Here is a 19840-nt window from a genome sequence, read left to right as displayed (position 1 = left end):
CTTCTTGTGGATAAATATTATTCTAGTATGCGTACACACGGATTTCTTTGCTCATTCATCTGCTGATGAATTCATGGTTTGGCTGTTCTGAATCATGCTTCAGTGAACACAGGAATCTTGTTTCATTTGGGTGTGTACCTAGTAGTGGAATTATGGATCACATGGTAGTTCTATAAAAAAAAAAAATGTAGGACTCCAAAAGTACAGTCAACAAGAGCAGAAGCAAAAAAAGCTACATCAAACAAAAAAGCTTCTATATTCACGAGTCAAAGACAGCACACCAAAGTCCCCTGACTGAAGGGACAGCCACCAAGGGTGTCATCAGTGCAAAGGACAGCCACCAAGGAGGTTGACAGAATGAGGGAAGAGGCAGCAGCAGGGAAACTGACATAGGAAGGCATAGGACACAAATAAGAAAACCCCACACAGGACAGGATGCTTCTTCACTGAGGAACAGACATGGCCAACCTCCTATACTACCCCCTCACCGAACAACTCTGCTCCTTCCTATACTCCTGAAAACCTCTGGTCTTGCTGGGAAGTCAGAGTTGGCTGGTCATCTGCCCGCCCTATTGGGGGCAGGTGCTGGCTCAGTGGGAACCAAACACAGTTGTGTGGGATTCTGTTTGTTCTCTTTCAACTCCCCACCCATGAGAATAAGGGATGGAGCTCAGTGACTTCCTGTGCCAAGAAGGATGGCAAGGACATGTAGGCAGGACATGCTTTGCCTCCTCCCTTGGTTTACTACAGAACTGAACCAAACCAGCTAGCTAGTTTTGTTTTTTGTTTTTTAACTTTCTTTCAAAATTCAACTTCCACTGCCATTCTTGGCTGAGTAGCATAATGAAGTCACTCTGTTCTTTATAGGAAATTCCCAAAGTTGCTTTCTGTATGCAAATGAAGTGGGCAGTATGCATTAAGCAGACAGTTTTAATCTTTCTCACGGTGAAGAGTAACAATGTAGTTCACATCAAGATTCAGTGTCATCCAGTTAACAGTCTCCAGATCAGCCTCTCCTGGCATGTGACCAGATACGGGAAAAACTACATCTGACAAGTGTGACTTGGTCTTGAAATGGCTCAGAAACAGCCATATTCACAAAGAGCAATCCAGGTTTCGACCTATTCTATTTGCTACAAAATCGGAATTCTGGAAAGCATGTCTCAAAAGGATTTGTTGTCTCCTTCCTACATCAATTCCAACAAATAGCGTAGCTAGACCTACAGGCAGGGAAGCCTACTTTCTCTTTGAACTCCAGCCAACCCACACCATCACACTTCAGGGAAATTCGAGTAAGACAGCAGAAAGAAATGCAATCCTAACAGTCCTATAAAGCTCAAAGGCTTGAGAGAGGAGAAGATGGTTAGCTCACAAGCAGTCACTTCACAGGTGTACTGTGCACCACTACAGTACTGTGTGTCACTGTCCTGTGAGGCTCTGAGAATGCAACACGGAAGGAGCAGATCAGAGTCTAGTGCAGGAGACAAATATCTAAGATTCCGCATCCAAAGTACATCATGGCTGGGACTCTGGGAAACTCACTCAATCCCAATACATACATTCTTGTGCATGTATGTGCATGTGTGTGTGCATGTGTGTGTGCATGTGTGTGTGCGTGTGCGTGTGCACATGCACATGTGTATGTCGTTGCCTGTGTGTCTGTGTGACCAGAGTCTGAACACATGGCCTTACACATACTCAGCAACACTAAGCTACATCTCCAGCCCTTCCCTCATTCTTATTTTGAGCCTGCTACAACTCCCTAGCTGGCCTTAACTTACTATGTAGGTCTAAGCATGCCTTGGACTTTAAAGCCTCCCGCCTCAGCCTCCTGCATGATTTGAGACTGTAGGTGTACACCAGCCATTTTCACATTTTAACATCTGTAGAATCAAGAATATCCCTCCCAACAACAGCATGTGATCCTTTTTTTAGTGGCACATAAAACAATGAAACATTTAAGACCAATGGTACCCTTGTGGAATCCATTGGTCTTGCCATGTTCCCCTCTGTCCTGAAGCAGCTGGTCTGACAGAATGAGGGAATGGCCTTTTGAAGCACAATTACACGGCCAATTAAGTGGCAGAAGCTTGGAGGGCTGGGGTCCTCAATATGTGTCCAATATGTGGTACAATTTCTTCCATCAGCAGGATCCATGGGTTCAGGAGTCAAGAGGTGAAGAGGGAGATGTCCCACCTACTATCTCCCCCAGTATCCCACTAGGAAAAATGTCTGCTTCCTGTTCCCATAACTTTAAGTTCTGCTGACCTAGAAGCATTGGTTCTAGAGTAGGGACCAATCTTGCAAGGAGATCCACCAAACATTTCGTTAACTGGAAGCTCAGACTTCACCCTGGCCAAGCTGGGCTTCTGACACCATTAAGCCAACGGCTAAGAAAGGAATGACAGGGTGACTGATCCAGATTACCAAGAGGAAACTGGAGTGCTTCTCCACCATGGAGGTACAAAAGATTATGTCTGGAGTGCTGGAGACCCTTCAGGACATTTCTCGGTGCTACCATGTCCTGTGTTTAAAGTCAATGAAAACTACAACAATCTGATCCAGGCAGGATGACAAAGGGCACAGACCCTTCAGGGATAAAGGTCTGGGTCACTCCTCCAGGAAAAGAGTCAAGACCTGCAGCGGTGCTTGCAGAAAGTAGAGGGACATAGCAGTAGAGGAAGGTGGTTACAAACACCAGTGACAGCCATGCAGTTGCAGGAAAGAGGATTATAGTAGACATGCGTGTCCCTGTCACATTTGTTAAGAGTGTGTTTGAGCAGATGTCTGTATTCCCCTTCCTGACTTATCACGTGATGTAACATCAATTGATAGAATATCGGTGGTTAGCATACTTAAGCTCTGAAACACTAAAAGAATGTCTCTCAAGAGATATTACGGCCTATTCTAAAATTTGTGATACATTTGTGGCTTGTACCTGGGATAGTCATGTCAGGCAAAATCATGACCTGATTATCATTTTCATTTGGAAATTAAGCGTGACAGAAGGAGATGTAATTCTGCGTCAAGTTGACAAGGGGTGGACTTGTGATCGTTATTCTTGGTTGTCACCTTGACTACTGAAGACCAGTTGAGACATCAAGCCTCGTGGATTGAACAGCTACTAAGCTCTTGAACTTTCTATGGTTAGACAGCCATTGTTGAACTAGCTGGGACCACACCTGTAAGCCACTCTAATAAATTAATCCCATAGACAGACAGACTAACTGACTGACTGACTGACTTCTATCAGCTTTGTTCCTTTAGACAACCCTGACTGATTCAGGGGTATTGTTAAATTCTCAGCACAGTCTTATGAAAGTTACCAAGTCATCTCTATTACTCCTAACCTAACAATGAGGAAACAGGTTACAGAAGCTGAGTAACCTGGAGAGTTGGACACATCAAAGATGTGCAGAGCACACCACCTGAGAGCAAGCATTCTCCAGCAGCGGTATAGGCAGCTTGCCAGTTGTGCAGAGCAGTAACTCACTCAGAAGGGAAAGGGCCCTCCAGGGTCAGGCAGACAGGGCTGGGAAAGGACAGCAGGAATTCACGTGGGGGTGGGGTGCCCAGCAAACACAAAAGAGCAGAGTGTGGAACAGTAGGGGGTGTGTATACAACTACAAACGGTTCATTATGGCTGGCCTGGCAGCAGCCAAGGAGTCAGTGCTATGAACTGAGGGCACAGGCAGGCGGGACAGCCACTGCAAAGCTACCAATTCAGAGTTTGAAGGGAAAGAGAGGAGCCATCAGACCGACATTCCGAGAGACCACCTGGGCATGGGGCAAAGGACAGGGTGGGACTGGAAAAAGTTGACAAGAGTCCAGGTACAAGAACAAAGCAACGGTGGCCTAAGGTGTCAGGAGGGAGAGACTAACAGCTGAAGCTCACTGTTGGTCTCTGGGGCTATAGCACATGCTGGGTACTCTCTCAAATGCTTAGAAATGCCCAGTGCCCAGAATGACCTAAGAGGAAAGTGAAGTCAAGGCAGCTCTGTTATATGGAAGGGGGGGGGGGGGGTCTATCCCTGTCTCTTGGAGAAGAACAGGACAGACGACTAGAGAGCAAGGATAAGCCCTCTAGTCCTGGTGCCCTGAGCTGGGATGGTAATGAAGGAACAGAAGCAGAGGTTCTCCACCCAGGCACATCCTAAAGACAAGCCCAGACTCCCCCAGAGGCCCCAGGCCCTGTTAGCCTCCCTTCCGTGGCTTCTTTCTACCCTGCATCTCTACGCCTCAAGAATTAGCTGTACTTTAACATCCTTCTTCTTTAGAAGATATGTGATTGTGTTCGTATGACTAGAGGATATCAAATTTAAAGACCACAGAAACTAGAGACTGACTTTTAAAAGTAATCACCTGGATCACTTGAAACTTTGAAAAAGAAGAAAGAGGGGAAAAAAATCCCAAAAACCAAGAAACACAAAAGTGTGGTGGTTTGTTTATGCTCGGCCCAAGGAGTGGCACTATTGTTGGAGTATGTGTGGCGCTGTGGGTGTGGACTTTAAGACCCTCACCCTAGCTGCCTGGAAGCCAGTATTCTGCTAGCAGCCTTCAGATGAAGATGCTCAACTCTCATGCCTGCCCGGATGCTGCCATGTTCCTGCCTTGATGATAATGGACTGAACCTCTGAACCTGTAAGCCAGCCCCAGTTAAATGTTGTTTCTATAAGAGTTGCCTTGGTCATGGTGTCTGTTCACAGCAGTAAAACCCTAAGTAAGACAAAAAGAAAACATGCCTCTGTCTTTGGACAGTATTTTCAATCAACCATCCCTCGTGCCTCCTCCAATTTAACAAGGAAAACCAGAATCCTTGAGCCACTTAAGCCTATAAGGGAGTAGCTGCAGAACTGGCATTTTGTGCTTTAAGACATAAGTAGCTACAAAAAAAAAATTAATTAATTTAAAAAAAAGGGAGCATGTAATTTAGACATGTTTCTGGGCACTTTAAAGCTCCGGTGTCTGGGTGAGCTATCCGGCCGTGGGCCTTCTATTCTACTGTCTAGTAGACTTCTTTTGCTGTTGCAAAAGAAAACTGTTTCCAATATATGAATAGGGGATAAGATTACAAAGAACTCAGAAAGGCAAAAGGGCCAGTTCCAGCTGGGACTCCCGTTATCTCCCTCCTACAGGAGCTGCTCAGGCTCAGCAACCTTGAGTGAATCTCAAGGTCAGGGAAAGATAAGCCATCCTATCTCCTTCTCCGGCCTCTAGTACATTTAAACAGCTGCTGGGTTTCCATCTTGGGAAATGGATGCTCACCCTTCTAACATCCCTTCACATAAATGCCAGGCAGGTTTTTAGGTCATTAAATATTTCCTGTTACCTTTTGCCCTTCCTTCCATAGGCAAATATAAATACTGGGGTAAGCTGGGTCGTAATGAAAGTCACTATTTTTTTTTTCCTACACAGATTTGTTTTAAAATTATATTTCTGGTACTTTTACCAGAAATTTTAATGTGTTACTTTAAAGTCTATATTTATTCCAACTTTACTAATCAAGCAAAGCATTTTAAAAATTCCGGACAGTTTTGAATAAACCATGGAGTCTAAGACTGGAGATTACCACTAGCCAAGCACTTAGTTAAAGGTTAAGCCTTTTAGAAGACCCCCCCCCCCAGATGCTACATTCTCAGGAATTTGATATCAAAATGTCACGAACAGTATCTCAGTGGTGTCTGTTTTTCTTTCAAAAGATGTATCTGGAAGTTTATGCTAGTTGATAAGCAAATAAAAATCTTTTTGTTTAAATTTTAAAAAAAAATGTTTAAAAGACTCCAGAAAACAAACTAACAACTCCCAGCAACATGGAAGGCTTTCAGAGCGCTCCACGGTGTAAGGATGTAATGTTAGAATCCAGCTGCCATGCCATCTGCTGTACCCCTACCCTCTCAGACACTGAGAGGCACCCACTGAGAAACACCTGTGAATATCTAGCTAAAGGACTTACAGGGATTTTCTGCCTGGGGAAGTGAGTTTACATCCAGTGGGGTATTAGTGGCCACACATCCAGCTCCCCACCTCACTGCCTGCCTCCTGTCTGGGTGTCAGAGAGCCGGGCTGCTGTTCAAAAACACCAAAGCCCCCAATAAAGTAAAGCTCAAGTCCCAAGTCACAGTCCAAAGGCTCCTCCTGTCCAATCCATTCCCTGACAGTGAACAGAAAGTCTGCACCTGTCAGAGGTAGACAAGATGCACCACACCACAGAGAGGCAGAGCTATCTAGCAGTCATCTAGTAGTCACTTAGTAGCCACAGCCTTCCAATACATCTGCAGTTCTTACCTAAAACTCAAAACAATATAAAAACCCAGAATCTGTGCTTAATTTCCTTGAAAACGTTTCTATTGTTGTGATGAAACACCATAACTAGAAGCAAGGGAGGAAGGGCTTATTTGACTTATGCTTCCAGACAGTGGTCATCATCAGAGGAAGTCAAGACAGGCACTTAAGGAGGGCAGGGACCTGGAAGCAGAAGCTGATGCAGATGCTATGGAAGGATGCTGCTTTCTGGTTTGCTCCCCATGGCTTGCTCAGCTTGCTTTCTTATAGCACCCAGGACCACCAGCCCAGGGATGGCACCTCCCATGAATGGGATGCCCCCCCCCATCAATCATTAATTAAAACTGTCCTACAGCTGGATCTTATGAAGGTATCTTCTCAACTGAAACTCCCTCCTCTCAATGGCTACAGCTTACTTGAAGTTGACATAAAACACCAGTTCTATGCAAACTGCACGGCATCAAAGCAAATAACAGACTTGATTGGCATTATCCATCATGATGCTTACTTGAGCTCTTAATGGCTCCCCCCATCCCCCAGTATTCAGACAAGAATTAGAGACTCTTGGGGCAAAGGTACTATTAGTTTCTGGATATACTCAAAGCCCAAAGACAAATCTTCATACTTCATTAACAAGCAATAGTCTCATTTTAGTTATTGGAACTACCTCATTTTTTAGTAGCATATGATTATTATTTCCAATACCAGAGAGGTATCTTGGCGGAATGGGCTGTCACTGAGCTTGGCACCGTGATACATGGTTACTATGGTACCATGACCTAAGGAGAGACACCTGTAGTTCACAGCACTGAGTCAGCACCAGCTATCCCCAAAGAGCCTGCACTTGCCATAGGACAGCAGAAGGCTCTTGAAGATGATCCACAGGGAACACTAAGGGAAACAGAAGTGAGGTCCACTTCCCTTCCCGCCATGTGTTATTGTCTCTCACAGGATCCTAAGATTAGCCTCAGAGAAGTTAATGTTTTCCCCACAGAGTTAGTGCTGAGCCACTAACCACTGCTAATTAGCTTCAAGAGGACACATTTTCAAATGGCTGGAGGCTTCTGCCTACCAGACGGCAGCTGGAGAATCACCACTCATTGTGAACACGGTTATCATAATCCAGATAACATTCTTTATCTAGAAACCCACACTTAAGGGTCTCAATAGCAATGAACCATAGAAGTACCTGACCTTGTGATATGGGCCCTATCAGCTAAACCTGCCTCTCTCCCCCAACACCGCCCCCCCGGGGGGGGGCAGCAACACTCTATGGGGAACCCCAGAGAGAGGGGGGGGGGGTTAAGCAAGCAGCTGGGCAGAGAACACTCCACTGCACAGCAGGCACCTGACGGGGCCAAGCAAGCACTTGGGGCTCCTAGCAGGAGGACTCCACACTGCCTAGAAACCTCCTAGGGAAACACTAGGAAACAGTACCCAACCCAGACAAAGCACATTCAAAACCAAGAGCTATAAAAGTCCACTCAGCAGAACAGAATTTAACAGACCATTTCCCTTAATGAGCTTTCTTATCCATATGCTCAAGCACAAGAGAAATGCCAACTATTCCACAAAACAGTTCACACTCTGGGGAACCCCAACGTGAACTGTAGCTCATGGTGGTGACTATTACAGAAGGAGACATGGGTCAGGGGTAGGGGGACAGGGCCCTCTGCCATGACACCAGTGGACACCAGAGAAAGACCCAACAAGACCCTGTGACTGAAAGTGGCCTCTGAAAACATTTCATCTACAAGTTTAAATGCTGCTTCCTGGTAATCATGTCCTTTTTTTCTAATGAAAGCATACCCAGATATACCTAGTATGAAGAATATGACATAGTACCCCCTCAGCTGAGACACTGAATTCATCCAAGGCCCTGAAAGGTCTAATCTCGAAGTTGGTGAAAAGTTGACAGTTTGAATTCCATCCCACATAGTACGGCTCCAAACAAACATCCATCTACCATCAAGGTCAGCTGCTGAAGGTCAGAGTTTGACTTTCTTGTGTCTTAATCAGCTGCTGGATTTTACCACCCAGTAGGGAAAGAGGTTATCTCTTAGCTTCTGGGAACTGCAGGACAATAACACAGGCTATCAACACCGGTGGGCATCTCGATTTCAGGGCAGGAGGTTTAACTGCCTATGGCTTGAATCCCAACGTCCCCCGGGGTTCATGTTGTTAGCGCCTGTTCCTCAGAGGTCACAGTTTAGGAGGCTGTGGAATCTTTAGGAGGTGGAGCCTGCCTACCAGAAGTAGGTCACAAGGCAGGACTCTGAAGTCATAGTCCTGTTTCTGGGTTCAATCCCCCAGCTTGCTAGCCTGCTTTGATTCAAATACTATGCAACATGTTCCCACCACCAGGACCTGCCTCATCATGATGATCTAAAACCTTCCCAATCTGTGAGCCAAAATAAATTCTCCCACAGCTGCTTCTGTAAGATATTGAGGTTCCAGCAATACAGGGGTATCAAGCACAAACCCCCTTCTCACAGCCCTCAAAGGTGGCTCCTATCGCTGGTCCTGTAACTCCAAATGCTCACACAGCTCATGTTTTACTCTCTGGGTCATTAATCTTGTTTATATATCTCTTACCAATTTACAAGGAAAATATTCTAAGTTCTCAAGACCAAGCCTTTCCACGCCCTACCTTTCTGCAGTTTACACTAAGATAATGGCTGTTCTCTTGTATTGTTTTCAAAGTTTTCAAACTGCCTTTATGAAGCTGAAAGCAAACTTTTTTTCCCCTCTAAGTAGTACAGGAAGGGTGCTCTGGTTCCCACAGCCATTCCCAAAAGCTCGTTTAGCACTTTTAAAAGGTATATCACAACACCATGGGATCCAACCATGCTGTGTTTCCTTCTGTGGGGAAAAAAAAAATGCCTTCCTAAACTCACACAGCGTGCCAAAGACCCGATATCTTCCTTCCCTCTTCCATGACCCAGGTGAAGCGGCTCCAGCGTCCTTTTCCTGACCCCCAGCCCTGTTCTCTTTCTGGGAAAGAGAAGGAGGCATCAACACCCAGTGGCCTCCAGTGCTGTGTGCAATTAAGGAGGCAGCTCTGCTCCTGGGAGGGAGGGGGGAGAGGACAAGCAGAGGCTATGCAAGCATCCTGCAGGGCAGGGCTGCCGTGGAGCCATGAGACCCAGGAGGCAGAGGCTGTGGCTGGACAGCAAGTCTAGGTCATGAAGACAGAATCTGCTATAAGCAGAAACATGCTAGTCTACCATCTACTCATTCATTCATTCATTCATGCATGCATGCAATCAGTGGACACTTACTGAGGACCCTCTCCCAGGAGCTATACCACACTTTGTGGCAAGATTTTCCTTACTAAATGGTTAGGTTGAATCTAGTTCTGTCTTTGTAAATACAGTTTTACTGGAGCTCAGCACACTCCCATTGCTTCTGCATCCTAAGATCAGAGCGTATGATAGTTGTGAGAAAGGCTATATGACCTGCAAACACTAAAGGTCACCATATGGTCTGTTAGAGACAGTTTGCCAAATCCTGCTTTGGAAAATACTGGATGAATCCAGCAAAAGCCCAGATCTCTTTATATCAATTAGGAGAGTTAATATCCCAGTCATAGTGACCTAAAATGTTAGTGTCCCTCAAGAGCCAGTGTTGACACCTAGTGTCTACACAAGGGCATCTGGAGGTGGGACCCTGGCTGTGATAATGTCATACAGGAGCCTCATAGAGGGCTTTTAAAGAAGACCTCACAGAGAAGACCAAGAGCACAAACTATTGCACCTTTGACCTCAAGGTCACAGACAGAAGAGTATGAACCAGGAACTAGTTCTAGCCAGATACACAGTCTGCTGCCATTTGATCTAGGACTGTCCAACCTCCAGAATTTCAAGAAATAAGTTTCTGCTGTTTTATCACTCACCAGTTTCTGGCATTTTGTCTTAGCCTAGACCTGCTGGTCTGCTTCTAAACACTCTTCTGAGTGCCTGTCACCTAGCCCTTCCCCCACAACACAACTCGCCTAACCCCTCCTCCACAGCTCACCTAAACCCTCCCCCCAACTCCAAAGCCTACATGAAAATACTACCTAGGAAAAAAACACTGGATTCCAGAATAGATTTTTGGTTGTTTTTTTAAGAAGTGCATGCCTGGTGCTTTGGTCAGAAAAGGTCATGGGCTCCCCTGGAAGTGGAGTTACAGGTGTTATGAGCCACCTTGTGGGTACTTGGAATCGAATCCTGGTCCTCAGCAAGAGCAAACGCTCCTTTGTTCTGTTTTGCTTTTGAGACAAAGTCTCCTTGGGCTGATCTAGAACTCCTCTGGAGACCAGGCAGGGCTTCAACTCAGAGATCCACCAGCCTCTCTGTCTTGCAAGTGCTGGCACACACAGTTAGAATAAGTGCTCATAACTAATTTTTGATCTATCTCTCTAGCCCCTAGATTAAGTTCTAATGATAAATTATCTAGATGTGGATCTGAATGATACAGAGCTTGTGTTTTTAAAAGGGAGCTATAGAAATCAGGTCTATAGTACATTACAATATTTTAACTAACACATGGTAATGTTACATAAAGTGGGAACAATTATATAATGAATATCAAAAAAAAATCACGAAACTGTTATGCACTCAGAAAAATACAAAGCTTTCATTGCTAAAAATTTAAACTCTGATTCTTCAAAAAAAATATATATATACATCATGTAAAAAAAGAAAGAGTATGTTAGCAAGAAAACAAGAAGCAAAGATGAAGTCCTGTGTGTGAACTGAAATAGAAGCAATGGAAAAGGAGACCAAAACACACGTTTCTCACTATTTATCCACACACTGTTTGTTTTCAACACCCACAACTCACAAGGCCAGGCCTCTCGCTAACTCCATCAGCAGTGACAGACCCCAGTGCTGCGTTCCAGTGCCCACAAGAGGGCACGGATAAGAAGCATATTCTCCATGGAAAGTTCCTGAGAGGGTGGTACTGCGAGTCCTACAGGGCTGCGCATCACCACAGAGCCACCCAGAACTGTTGCAATGGCAGAAATGCTCTTTATGAGCACTGGTCAGAACCACCGCTGAACATGCCAGACACGTGCTCCCAAACGCCTGAAACGCAGCTGCTATAAAGTACTGAATTTTATTGTTACAATTACTTTCCAGGAATTCCCTACATGAATAGTGTTTGCACCATTTCTACTCCTCCCTCTCCAACTATGCCCCTTCCCTCTCAAATTCATGATGTCTTCTTCTATAATTATTATTGTTTTACACACCCACACAAGCCCACACACACACACACACACACACACACACACACACACACACCCGACTGAATCCGATTAGTGTTGTTCATATGTACAAAGGTTTAGGCCTGACCCTTTCAAACTGAATTAATATTATTGTTTTTATTTTTATTATTCTTTCTATTATTACTTGGGTTTTTTTTTATGACAGTCTTATAGAGTTCAAGATGACCTCAAATGTAAAAACCTTGTATCTCAGCTTCAGCATTGGGCTAAAAGTGCATCTTAAATTTTAATGAATTTAAACTAAAGAGCTGGAGCTGGGCATGAAAACACACACCTTTAACCCCAGCAGTCGACAGGTAGAAGCAGATGGACCACTGAGTTTGAGCCAGCCTGATCTACAGAGTTCTAGGACAGCCAGTATTACACAGGGAAATCCTCTCTTGAAAAATGAATAAACAAACAGGGCTACCCTGTGCAGTGTAAGCCTGGAGTTAAGACATGGACTCCACAGACAACTCTTGCCCTTCAGGACAAGGAGTAATGATTATTCTTTTTTTAAGCTATGAATTAACTATATCATTCCAACACAAAAGCCTACCACAGCTTCCAGCAGCCTAGTCCTGTTTCCAGCAACTTCATCTGCTTTTCCTCCCATATCCAGGTCAGAAACATAACTCTCTTCCATTGGTTTTGAAGCATAACCCTGAGCCTGTTAGCGCTACAAGGCTTTACAAACAGGTGCACAGGGACTGGAGAGCTGGCCCAGTGGAGTACTTGCTGCTCTAGCAGAGGACCGAGGTAGGGCTCCCAGCATCCACATGGTCATACCTCCAGTTCTACAGGCTACAGCGCCCTCTCTGGACTCCAAAGGTATTGCATACAGAGATACACACTCAGACAAGTAGGCACTCACACATACACATACATAAAAATAATCTTTTTAAACATTTAATAAAGGGTTGTAACGGTACAAAGATTGCTTCTCCCAGAACACTATCAAAATGTTCTTTTTCCTCTTGTCAAAATTAAAGCTAAACATCTACAGAAAGAAGAGGAAAAGCTAGCACAGGCCACTGAAGGAAATAAAGACCACAGCTGTGAGGGTTAATCTCATTCATTTGATTGAATTGAGGGACACCTAGAAGATTCACAGAGCACATTTCTAAGTATGCCTATCAGGGCATTTCCAAAAACAGGCCTGTGGGACAGCAAGTCAGAATGGACCTGCCCTAAATAAGGGCGGCACCTCCCAACAGGCTTGCCAACTCTCCAATAGATAGATGTAGAGAGAACCAGCCAAGGCCTCTTGCCCTCTGATTTTCCAAGGTGGAGGAAGGAAGGTCTGGTGCTGCTTCTCCAGAGTATCAGTGTGGATTCACACCAATGGCTGTGGGGGAGGCCTTGAGTCCTTGAGCCTCAGGCTTGAGCTACACCATTGCTCACTTCTGTTCTCACCTCCTCTACCTGCACTGAGCTCTTCAGTGTGTAGATGACCAGCCTCAGGCTGTGTGAGTCACTCTAATAAATCCTCTTGTATACCACGCGCTAGAGCTCCTGTGCTAGAGAAGCCCCGACTAACCAATCAACGGCATATCACATCTAGAGAGATGACCAATAGAGGCAACCTCGGACGACACAAACTAAAATTCGATTTAAGGAAGGACTAATCGAGCTCTAAGATTCTGATTTCTTATGCAAAACTCCTGGAGCCACGTGTTGTAGGAATTCAGAAATCCAGTCACACATACCATGTGCCCCACGTCCCTAGCAGGTTCTTTCACACGCCCCTTATATAAAATTCCCAGCCCGCTGTGTATCCCACAGCTGCTTGAGCCAACAGTCACTGACTCAGTAAACATTCATTAAATGTTTACTGCATGCCAAACACACTTTTAGGGGTCTGGTTAACCTCGATATGGTCTCTACGTTCAGAATCCCTCCCTTGGGAAAGTGCTTCTACTTCTTCAGTGTTTAATCTAGGGACAGAGACATTATTTCTTGGTCTCCTTCCCAGAGTTCCCTCTAGTTACTCAGTCCTAAACTAGTCTAAATCCCTATCTACTTACTCTGTTCTGTTCTGTTCTGCTAAGGATCTGGACCCCATGCCAGTAGCTGTTAAACAGGAACAACCCTGCCCTCAAGTGTGGATCTGGTTTCTGTCACAGCTCAGAGTTCTCCTGGTGTCTAATAGGTGGGAGCCAGAGGTCCTGCTGAACCCACACAGCACGTCCTTCACGGCAAAGACTCGCCCATCTTTAACCGTCAGTGCTGACTTGCACCGACAGGAGAGGGGCGCACACCCAGATTCTGCACTGTGCTGCTTCCTTAAGAAATCATCGTCCTTCTGCAGTACTGTCTGTAGTAACTGTGACTCTGTACTACTTTTGATGGGGCTCTATTCACGCGAAAGGAACGCAGTCAATACTCACTGGTGCATGCTCTCCACTCCTGCTATGATCATGATGCAGTAGGAAATCCCACTCTGTACGAGAAAGTGTAAGGCATACCTATAAAAAGGAAGAATGTGTTAGAGGCAGCCACAAGCACCAAGTTCAAATGCCACAGACGGGAAGTACAAGTATAACCTAGAAATTCCCATAACACGCCCCCAAAAAGGGACTTAAGCCTTCCCAGGCCCAAATGACATTCTTCAAACACCCTGGGCAAGGTGCCCCATGCCTCAGGCCAAAGGAGCTAGATAAATAAAACCAAGCCCCATAAGTTAAATGCCCAACACTCCGCATACCCTAACAACGGAGAAGCCACAGGGCCGCTAGATCCAGGACTGCCACCTTCTTCATAAGTCAGTCAAGGGACAGTCGTTTAAATGGAGTAATAAACACGGATTTCAGAAAAGTCCTGGCAAAATTCCTATTTCCCCAGCATCCCCAACAGCAGTGCTTCTGATTTGTGTTGACCTTCCTAAGTGCCATTCGCAGAACAAGTTACTAAAAACACCCAAATCTATTCGCAGAGCACAGTGGCTTGAGTCAAATGCACTTCCTTCTAAAAATACAGTAAGTTACTATGATGTGTGTAGGGCGTTCTGGCTTGCACGGCAGTCCTTTATAGCATCCCAATACAAAAATCAAACATTTTAATGACAAAACTATTTTATTTGATCACATCACAAACTTTAGGCAAAATATGGTGCAAACCTCTGGGACAAAACCCAACTGAGCTCAGATATGTGCCTGTATGGGTGCACACTTGTATGCGTGCACGCGCGCGCGCGCACACACACACACACAACTTGCCCTCCTTCAACTTCCCTTTTTGATGCCCATGTTTTACAGTAAGCTCTTGCAATTGTTATGCACGATTTATTAATAAGGATCTTAACACACAATTAAAATTGCTTTATCATAGACTATCAGATAAAATGAACGTGGAAAAATACTTGCCCATTTTCTATAGACAAGTTACAATAAGGAGCAGATCCCAAGACAGTGCTGTAAAGACAGGCCCTTTACCCACTGTACAGACTAGGCCAGCCTGCACCTCTACACACTCTCTCCACCCACACGCAGGTGCACACACCGCACATACATGCATCCGGAAAACAGCTATGGCCTGTAGTGTTGCTACAGAGGAGATAGGAAAACACATACAAGTATAAATGAAAATGGAAGGAAACTTTAAAATAATGAATTGAAATATCTTATTTATCAGCACCAGCAGCCCACTGACAGACCTTTAGGAGTGTTGCAGAGGATTATTATGTACTTCAAAGAACTTTAATACTTAAAGGGTTCTTCAACAAGGTGGAGGAGCGTGTCTCAGGATTGCTGAAAAAAGGTGTTCCCTTTTCTGTGTAAATTTCCTTGGGACACAAAGACTTTGAAGGCGACAGTTTTACTCCTCACACATCGCCCTGCCCTTGTGCCTTGACAGTCTTCAGGCTCCTGCTCCTAGCACGTTTAGCTGCATTTTGGGTGTGGAGTAGCATTAGGCAACTTCCCGACAGAGACACTTTAATACACAACAAAGATATATGCACCACAATGTTCATAGCGGCTCTATTTATAATAGCCAGAAGCTGGAAGGATCCCAGATGTCCTTCAGAAGATGAATGGATACAAAAATTGTGGTACATATACACAATGGAATACTACTCAGCCACCAGAAACAATGACTTAACCAAATTCTTAAGAAAATGGCTGCATCTAGAGAATATCATCCTGAGTGAGATAACCCAGTCACAAAAGAACAGACATAATATGCAGTCACTGATAGTGGGATGCTAACCCCAGAGGCTTGCACTCCCCTTTGCTGCTGTGGTAAGTCAGGCTTAGCAACTGAATTCATCTGATGTGTGGACTCCACAAACAGCAGCAGATCCCTGATCCCCACAGTTACCACCCTGAAGAGATTCCTCTCACAGCCCCCACCCAGCTACCCCAAGCTCTCGCCACCTCTGCTTTCTGGGGTTATGAAAAGTGTCGACTGGGTCTAAAAGTGTCCAAAGTCAGACTCTTCTAATCCCAAGAATAAGGGACTCTCAGCCTGTAACAGACCAGTCCCGGCTCATGCTAACCAGCACTCTGTGGTGCTCCTCTGGGGTGCTCCGGGCCTCAGTAATCAATCTCTGGTTCCATTTTACAGACAAGTAAGGCTAAGGAGATTGTTGGGGCGCCCAAAGATAGCAGCTGCCTCACAGAGCACTGATACCTCCATCCGGGCCAGATAGGTTTCACAATGTAAGCTCTCAGTACCCTGGACTCTCCTGGGAAGCTTTATTACAGTTGTTGTTGTCTGTGCACATGTGTGTGCCTACAGCCCTGTGGAGGTCAGAGGACAACATGTGGAATTCAGAACCACGTGGGTTCCAGGGATCAAGCTCAGGCTAGCAGGTTTGGCAATCACCTTTACCCACTGAGCCACCTCACTGGCCAATTAACACACTATAATCTTATCAAAGATATTTAAATCAATAATTGTTAGAAGAAGCTTGTAGACACCAAAAAAAGGGGGCTGAACAGAAGTGAGCGACTATATTTACAGAGCAAATATGTCCTCCAAAGGGAAGTTGAAAAAAAATTTTTTATTTTAAAGTTAACAAATTCGAAGCTAAAGAATAAACCATAACACTTACCATTAAGTAGTCCCAGCTAACATACGGCTATCTTACTCTCTTTTTAACCAGAGAATTTTTTTTTTAAATTCTCTCTTTTAAGGATAAAGAACCCAATTAAGTAAATAAGTATCTTGTTACCATATGGAACTTGAGACTTGACAGTTTAGCCTTGAGTTAAGGGCTGGTAACCATGATGCTGTGTTACAAGGTATCCAGGAAGATTTAATACCCTAAAAGTCCTCAGCAAAGGATTTCGGAGAGTCACTCACTCTGCCCCAACCCCACCTTCTGCTGCCCCTGGACCCTTTTCCACAGAGCACAGGGTGAAAGAGGCCCCTAGACCTCTGAGCTAGACATGTCTCCACCCTCAGAAAAACATGCTACACACATATGAAATACTACTAATGAGTTTATTACACACTGAGATACACTTCACGATGCTCTAGGAAGTGGGGGGGGGGATAAAATAAGGGGGAGAGATTAGTAACTATTAAGTGGGGTCATGAGAGTGTTACTGTCCATCACATTAGTCTATGTGGGAAAAGTTTTATGATGCTTAAGAATATACACTACCCCCTCCGAGTCAAGGCAGACAGAAACCTGAGAAAAACTGCAATTATATTCACTTGATGTCATTCAAAAAGTAAAAAGTACCATCTACTTGGGTCTTAAGACAATGGCAGAATCACAACACTTCATACACCCACCACAGACAGTACGGTACCACAATCTGTTAGAGAGCTACCCAAGGGTAATACGGCAGAGATGGAATAAATTATGCTCGGTTGACTGATTTATGATAGACACGGGTAAATTATTCTTAGTTGATTTTTCATAAAGTCCTAGGAAACATGTGCAATTGCTGGAAGCACAGGGCAGATTAATACCAGGCACTGCAGCCCTTGTTAGGATAAAACAAACACCGGAGACAGGCAGGCATTAGCCTAGGAGTGGCACCTGCCACCCAGCCTGCCACGGAAACCACACAAGCACAAATCTAGTGAGTGCACATCTACCCTCTCACTGTCTTCTGCGATCAGATAGGTGCCTGCAGGAGAGCAAGCCCAGAGTCCCCATCTGAGAATGGGGAGCACTTGTGAGTGCTCATCCAGGAGGGAATGGAGTTGGTCACCGAGATGCCCTTCCACACACAAAGGCTCTGCTGTCTTGACAAAAGTGACTGAGCACCTTCCTGCTCTGCTTCCTCTGTGGAGCCACAGGTGCCAAGAAGCAGCACAGGCATGGCTTTGAAGTGTAAGCTCTCAGGCTAACTCAGTGAGGAAGACTGGAACACACACACACACACACACAGAGAGAGAGAGAGAGAGAGAGAGAGAGAGAGAGAGAGAGAGAGAGAGAGAGAGAGAGAGAGACACAGACACACACACACAGACACACACACACACACACACACACACACACGGAGGGAGGGAGGGAGGGAGGGAGAGAGAGAAGGATGGGGGTAGGGAGGGAGGGAGGGAAAGAGAGATCCAGAGTAAAAACTTTTCTCTCTTAAACAATTTTTCTCCTCCAAGAAGAAACAAAAGCCTCTTGTGCTAATAGTACAAGAGTCAGTCAAATGGGCTTTCCCAGACTTGTCAGAGCCAACAGCACAGAGAAAACCCAAAGGAACAAACACCACAGTAATTTATTGGTTGTCTTGGCATAAATATTAGCAAGACGAGTGAGAAGAACTACCGAACAACAGACGGTCTTTGTAAATCCCCCTCATGCCCCTGTTCATAAATTATAAAAAGTGAATCTTCTCTATGACAAAAATCAAGAGATCCAATTCTTAATCCATCACTTGTCGACTAGAAGATTTTGAAAGACAGCCCTGGAAGAACACTTTGTAAGAACATTTCAGAGCAAAGCCCTATATAATGTCTCCCTCTGCACTTGGTTCTCAAATATACCTAACAGCATGCATTTAAACATCATCAAAATAATTACTTACCATCCAAAGCAAAAAAATGCAAGATAAAGGCCCAAAAGGGTAGCAACTACGTGTCTGATAAAAGAGCTAGTTTTGCTTGAATGTAGATAAGTTCGAAACCAAACAGCTGCTAACAAGGCAAAGAGTTGGCACACTACAAAGTTGACCTGTAAAGACAAATTAAAAGTTTGTGTTAGCAATAGACTGGAATTTCAATGTTACATTTAAATTCTAAGAACAATAAAAATTACCATAGTTAATATAAAACTGAGTTCTTCTAGTTTACAAAAAAAAAAACCCAAACCAATAAATGGTGTGTTTCCCTGGGAGGAGCTTTAAGTTTGGGTGATGGGTCAATATCCACTTCCTGCACTGCACCTGGTAGAAGACAGGTGTGCCCAGGTGACGTCAACAGTGAGGACAGAGGGATGGGACGCACAGGGCACTCCATGAAGGGACAGAGAAGCCTATTCGGATGGCTCAGGTCTTCACAGCTGATAGAAAGTAAAGTTCCAAGTTTCCCACAATGCTCAGGGCAGGGTCCAGCTCCCCCAAGGCTCCAGAAGTTGGTGAGATGGGGACACAGGACTATGGGAGTGGGAGCATAGTGGGGCTTTTGTCATCTAAGCATCACTACTATGCCTTAGCTAGAGGACTGGCAAGGGTGAATGACAGCAGGTCAGACACAGAACCCTGGAGGTGTGTTGGGTGAGGATCACACATGTTCCCACGGGGCTACTATTAAATCCCCCAAATGCTCAGAGTCAAGCCCCTGCTCGTCAAGCCCCTGCTCCCCCCCCCCACCAACAGGTCTGAGAACAAGGGCTTCTTGTGGAATGTAAAGGGTTAAGGAAAGCTGCTGCTGTCTCTTCCGAAATTTATTCTTATGAAATGTGCGAGAAAATATTTCTTCAAGCCTGCATATAAAACATCCTCTTCCTACAGTCAGACAAGTAGGTTCTTGCCTTGGCTTGTGAGAAGAGCAGCCAGTACTGCTGTGAGTGTGAGACCACTGTCCTCTGAAACACACTTAGTGCAAGACAAACGTCTTTCTGGCGGGTTCTAGCACTTGCTTCTCCTAAAGAGTTAACTGTGTTTCTGAAAATTAGCCAAAAGTAGATACATTAGAAAAAAAAAATCACTGTTCTTGATGCTAATCACTAACATCTATCTACATGATTCTTAGACTTAAAAACGTTCAAGTACTTCAATCCTCTCTCCCAAATATCCCTTAATTAAGCAAGAAATTTACAGAGCATTTACAACAGACAAAACACAAGCAATCTGGAAGCATACAGTCTTAACCCTATCCCGGGGTAACTGGAATCTA

General features: G+C 44.8%; 1 protein-coding gene across 2 annotated transcripts in view; it reads right to left on the bottom strand.

Moving 5' to 3' along the window:
* The window catches only part of MBOAT2 (membrane bound glycerophospholipid O-acyltransferase 2), a 124258-nt gene that overhangs the window by 58746 nt on the left and 45672 nt on the right, over positions 1 to 19840 (bottom strand). For both annotated transcript variants that reach the window (XM_080916037.1, XM_080916038.1), the window contains exons 2-3: positions 18532 to 18677; positions 13927 to 14004 (exon numbers count right to left, since the gene is read on the bottom strand). In XM_080916037.1, the coding sequence (XP_080772163.1) occupies positions 13927 to 14004; positions 18532 to 18677 (224 nt within the window). The remainder of the gene's footprint in view (positions 1 to 13926; positions 14005 to 18531; positions 18678 to 19840) is intronic.

The sequence above is a fragment of the Micromys minutus genome (assembly GCF_963924665.1).
Source record: "Micromys minutus genome assembly, chromosome: 1".
Taxonomy (NCBI): Eukaryota; Metazoa; Chordata; class Mammalia; order Rodentia; family Muridae; genus Micromys; species Micromys minutus.
This window is presented reverse-complemented; position numbering and strand designations above follow the sequence as displayed.